General features: G+C 47.2%; 1 protein-coding gene across 1 annotated transcript in view; it reads left to right on the top strand.

The window, feature by feature from the left end:
- Positions 1-328: 328 nt before the first annotated feature.
- The window catches only part of eif2ak4 (eukaryotic translation initiation factor 2 alpha kinase 4), a 53,099-nt gene continuing 49,430 nt past the window's right edge, over positions 329-3,997 (top strand). The window contains exons 1-4 of the mRNA XM_080549194.1: positions 329-531; positions 713-828; positions 1,814-1,916; positions 2,903-3,076. Of these exons, the coding sequence (XP_080405320.1) occupies positions 403-531; positions 713-828; positions 1,814-1,916; positions 2,903-3,076 (522 nt within the window). The 5' untranslated portion in view covers positions 329-402. The remainder of the gene's footprint in view (positions 532-712; positions 829-1,813; positions 1,917-2,902; positions 3,077-3,997) is intronic.

Raw genomic sequence — 3,997 nt, 5'->3', positions numbered from 1 at the left:
TTTCTCTCCTTCCCCCTATCTCTCTCTCCTTCCCCCTATCTCTCTCTCTCCCTCCCCCTATCTCTCTTTCTCTCCCTCCCCCGATCTCTCTCTCTCTCTCACCCTCCCTCCCTCCCGTACGTAATGACGTTTCATCTGCGACGGTGGCTTGACGCGTGCCTTGCGCCGTCTCCAACAATATTGTGATTGCGTGGTGCTCTCTCAATGTTGCAAGTTGAATGCTTTTGGAACGGAGCGCCAGTAGCTGTCTGTATCCGATGTTGATAGTGTAACGTTGCAATGCAGCATGCGCCGAACGTTACAGTGAAGGATGATGTTGTAACTTTGTAACTGTGAAAGAAGCTGCTACATTGTATCTGTGAGAGGGGTGTGCGCTTCAGTCATGTAGAGTCAGGTAGGAGGATGAGTTGTCACCAGACTGCTACAGACGGGACCGACGACTTCTCTGTCCAGCAGGAAAACGAACTAGAAGCCCTCGCGTCCATTTTCGGCGAAGACTTCTCGGATCTGCGTTTCAAACAGCCGTGGAAGGTAACCGTAGGCCATGATAATGGGCTGAACTGCTAAAACTACTTTGATTTCCTGTTTCTACTGATTGAAGTGGTTTGATGATGCAATGGCCGAACGTGTCTAGGATAAGCCCCGTGGTTGTTTCTGACAGGTGTCTTTCCCCCCTCTTGTCGTGTCTCTCCCCCCCCCCCCCGTCCTGAAGATTAAACGCCCCCCGGAGGTGTATCTCTGTCTGCGACCCAACGGGCTGAGCGATGGACAGGAGTGCTACGTGACCGTGGACTTGCAGGTCAAGTGTCCACCCACCTACCCTGACGTGTGAGTACACGAGCTGCACACATGTTGCCGGGACAATTCTATTATTGTAGAATATTGTGGAATATTGTATCATAACATGCCTCACTATGGAATATTCTATCATAACATATGCCTAACATTATGTCTAACAACAACTCCCATATTATACAATATTCCTCACTGTAGATTCATACTGAAATATACTGAAAAAAAGTATATATAAGTAAGTCGCTTTGGATAAAAGTGTCATCTAAATGGGATGTATTATGTTGATGTATGTATGGTAATGTTATGTAATGTTGGATAATTATTCTCAAAGCGCACACACGCGTGCTGTAAACACAATGGTATGCACCCAACCAGGCCGGTTGGTGCCTGTACTCACAGAAATATGCGAGCCAGCTGTTGCGGGGTTGGCATTAGGAACATGTGCTGTGTCAGGGAAATATTGCTCTGGATGTCACGCTAACGTTCTGTCTGTTTGGGGCGTGTAATAAGTGGTATTGTGGAGGTTCTGTTATGAAGTCTTTGCGGGGGGGGGGGGTGGCTGTGGCCCAGGAGGTAGAGCCAGCGTCTAATGATCGCAAGGTTGGTGGTTCGGCGGTTCGATCCCCAGCTGTCCACGTGTCGTGGTGTCCATGGGCAAGACACTGAACTCCAAATTGCTCCCGATGAGCGCCATTGGTGTGTGAATGGGTGAATGAGAGGCTATTGTAAAGTGCTTTGGAATAAGGTGCTATATACAGGGCTTGAATTCCCCTCTCTCTCTCTCTCTCTCTCTCTCTAAAAAAAATAATATATATATTCCAAAATGTTTTACTTAGCTCGTCAACTAGTTCTGTCTCAAACTATGCCGTGTTGGGTCCTTCAATTTGAGGGAATTGAGTCTTGAAAGTCCTTGAAAGGTGCTTGAAAGTCATTGAAAGGTGCTTGAAAGGTGCTTGAATTTGATGTTTCAGAAGGTGTGGGAATCCTGTATATAAGTTCATTTACCATTCTGTTGCAGGCCACCAGAGCTGGAGCTGAAGAACGCCAAAGGTCTCTCCAACGACAGCCTGCTGAGCCTCCAGGCTGAGCTCACTAAGGTGGCAGCAGAGAGATGTGGGGAGGTGAGACTGACACAAGAGACAGAGACAGAGAGAGAGAGACACAGAGGGAGACACAGAGAGAGAGAGACAGAGACACACAGAGAGACAGAGACAGAGAGAGAGAGAGGGGGGGGAGAGCGATACAGAGAGAGACACAGAGACAGAGAGAGAGAGACACACACAGAGAGGGGAGGAAATTAGGTTAGAAAAAGTGTGTGTGAGTGAATAGGTGAGAGAAGTGGGGTCCACAAAGGGGAAGTGTTAGTCCACACACACACACACACACACACACACACACACACACACACAGCCATCTCCACTCCGAAACCCTCTTATACTTTGTGATAGGAGAATCTCGGTGGTGAAGATAGAGTCGTTCGGTTGTTGAGTGTGATCTTCAGAGGTTATTTGCCTGACATGGTTGTCATGGTGACTCGTCTCAGGTTAGAATGAGATATCGGTATCTCATAAACTGTCACAGTTTGTGCCTGGGACAAAATAATAAAAATGACATCACCTTATTGACTGCTGCTCACTTCTCTCTCTCAATTCAATTTCGGTTTAAAGGGCTGTATTGGCATGGGAAACATACGGTTACATTGCCAAAGCAAGTGTGGAGATAAAAACAAAAACAAAAAAGAATGTAATGTACATTCTGTGAACTAGAATATATAAATGATTAAACACAGCTGTGTAGATGTATAGTATACATACAGGTCGATAAAGATAACTTAAAACGTGGCTGTGTTCCATTGGATGTACTTTCGCTGTCACAACAGCTCGTAAATCTTGCTGCTGTGTTTGCACATTGTCGTACTTCACCCTGCAGATATATCAGTTTTTGGTCATTAGTCTCTCTCTCTCTCTCTCCCTCCCTCCCTCCCTCCTTCCCCCCTCCCCCTCTCCCCCCCCCTCTCCCTCCTTCCCCCCCTCCCCCTCTCCCCCCCTCCCTCCCTCCCCCCCCCTCCCTCCCTCCCCCCCCCCCCCCATCCCTCCCTCCCCTCCAGGTGATGATCTATGAGCTGGCGGACCACGTCCAGGGGTTCCTGAGTGAGCACAACGTGGCCCCGTCCCTCTCCTTCCATGAGGAGATGCTGCAGAACCAGCGGAGGCAGCAGGAGCAGAGGGCCCTGGAGGAGCAGCACAGGCTGGACCAGCGCCGCCGGCTAGAGGAGCAGACGGTGAGACACACACACACACATAGAGTACACACACACACACACACACATATACAATACACATACACACATGTATACAATACACACACCAGTGTTTCCTCTATATGCATTTATTGGTGGCGGGCCGCCACGAATGAATTTCCTCCGCCACTAATTGATCAGTCCACAAAAAATAAATAAATAAATAAAATAATATCCACCTCTGAACATTTTAGCTGATTAAAATATATCTGATCCTAGATCAGCGCTATAATGGATGTTGACTAAAAGTGCACCTAAATCCACGGCCATCTCTCTCTAACCGCTGATCCAAAATCAGATTAATGACGTTAAACATTCAGTTGACGACGTGACACAAGGGCTATTCCTGATTGGTCTAAATGTGAACCGGCATGAGAACCGTGCAGACTCAACCATCCCTGCTCAGCAGTCTTACCTGCCGAAATGCTCGGGCGCCTGTGTTTTCTCCTCGCAAATAACGCGCTAAAAGTCACCGGTAGTACCATCTAAAAGATACAAAAAGCTGATCTAGCTAGCTAGGTGCACAAATAAGATATCACGTTAAATAACTTCGGAAAAAAAAAAAAAAAAAACTGCGACAAATGGATGGATTTTTCAAGAAAAAAGATGTCCCAGACACTTCAAACATTGCTGAAGCTAGCAGTGGCTATGTGCGATCCGAAACTGCATGGCTGGCAGGAGCAAAGGAGCTAGTTGGTGGATAAGCTAACAACGTTTATGGCGGGGTACCACCACCACCAGCTACAACTACAGCGGGAGAACAAGCAGCAGCTACTGTGCGCTGTGGTATGTACACCAACATATATTACTTTCGTTTGTTACTTTTATTTGGACTTTGGATTTTAAGACCACTTTAATTCATGAAAAGGTCCAGAGTTTCTTGTTGCAAACGGAGGAAGGACA

The sequence above is a fragment of the Nansenia antarctica genome, assembly GCF_963989245.1.
Source record: "Nansenia antarctica genome assembly, chromosome: 1".
NCBI lineage: Eukaryota > Metazoa > Chordata > Actinopteri > Argentiniformes > Microstomatidae > Nansenia > Nansenia antarctica.
This window is presented reverse-complemented; position numbering and strand designations above follow the sequence as displayed.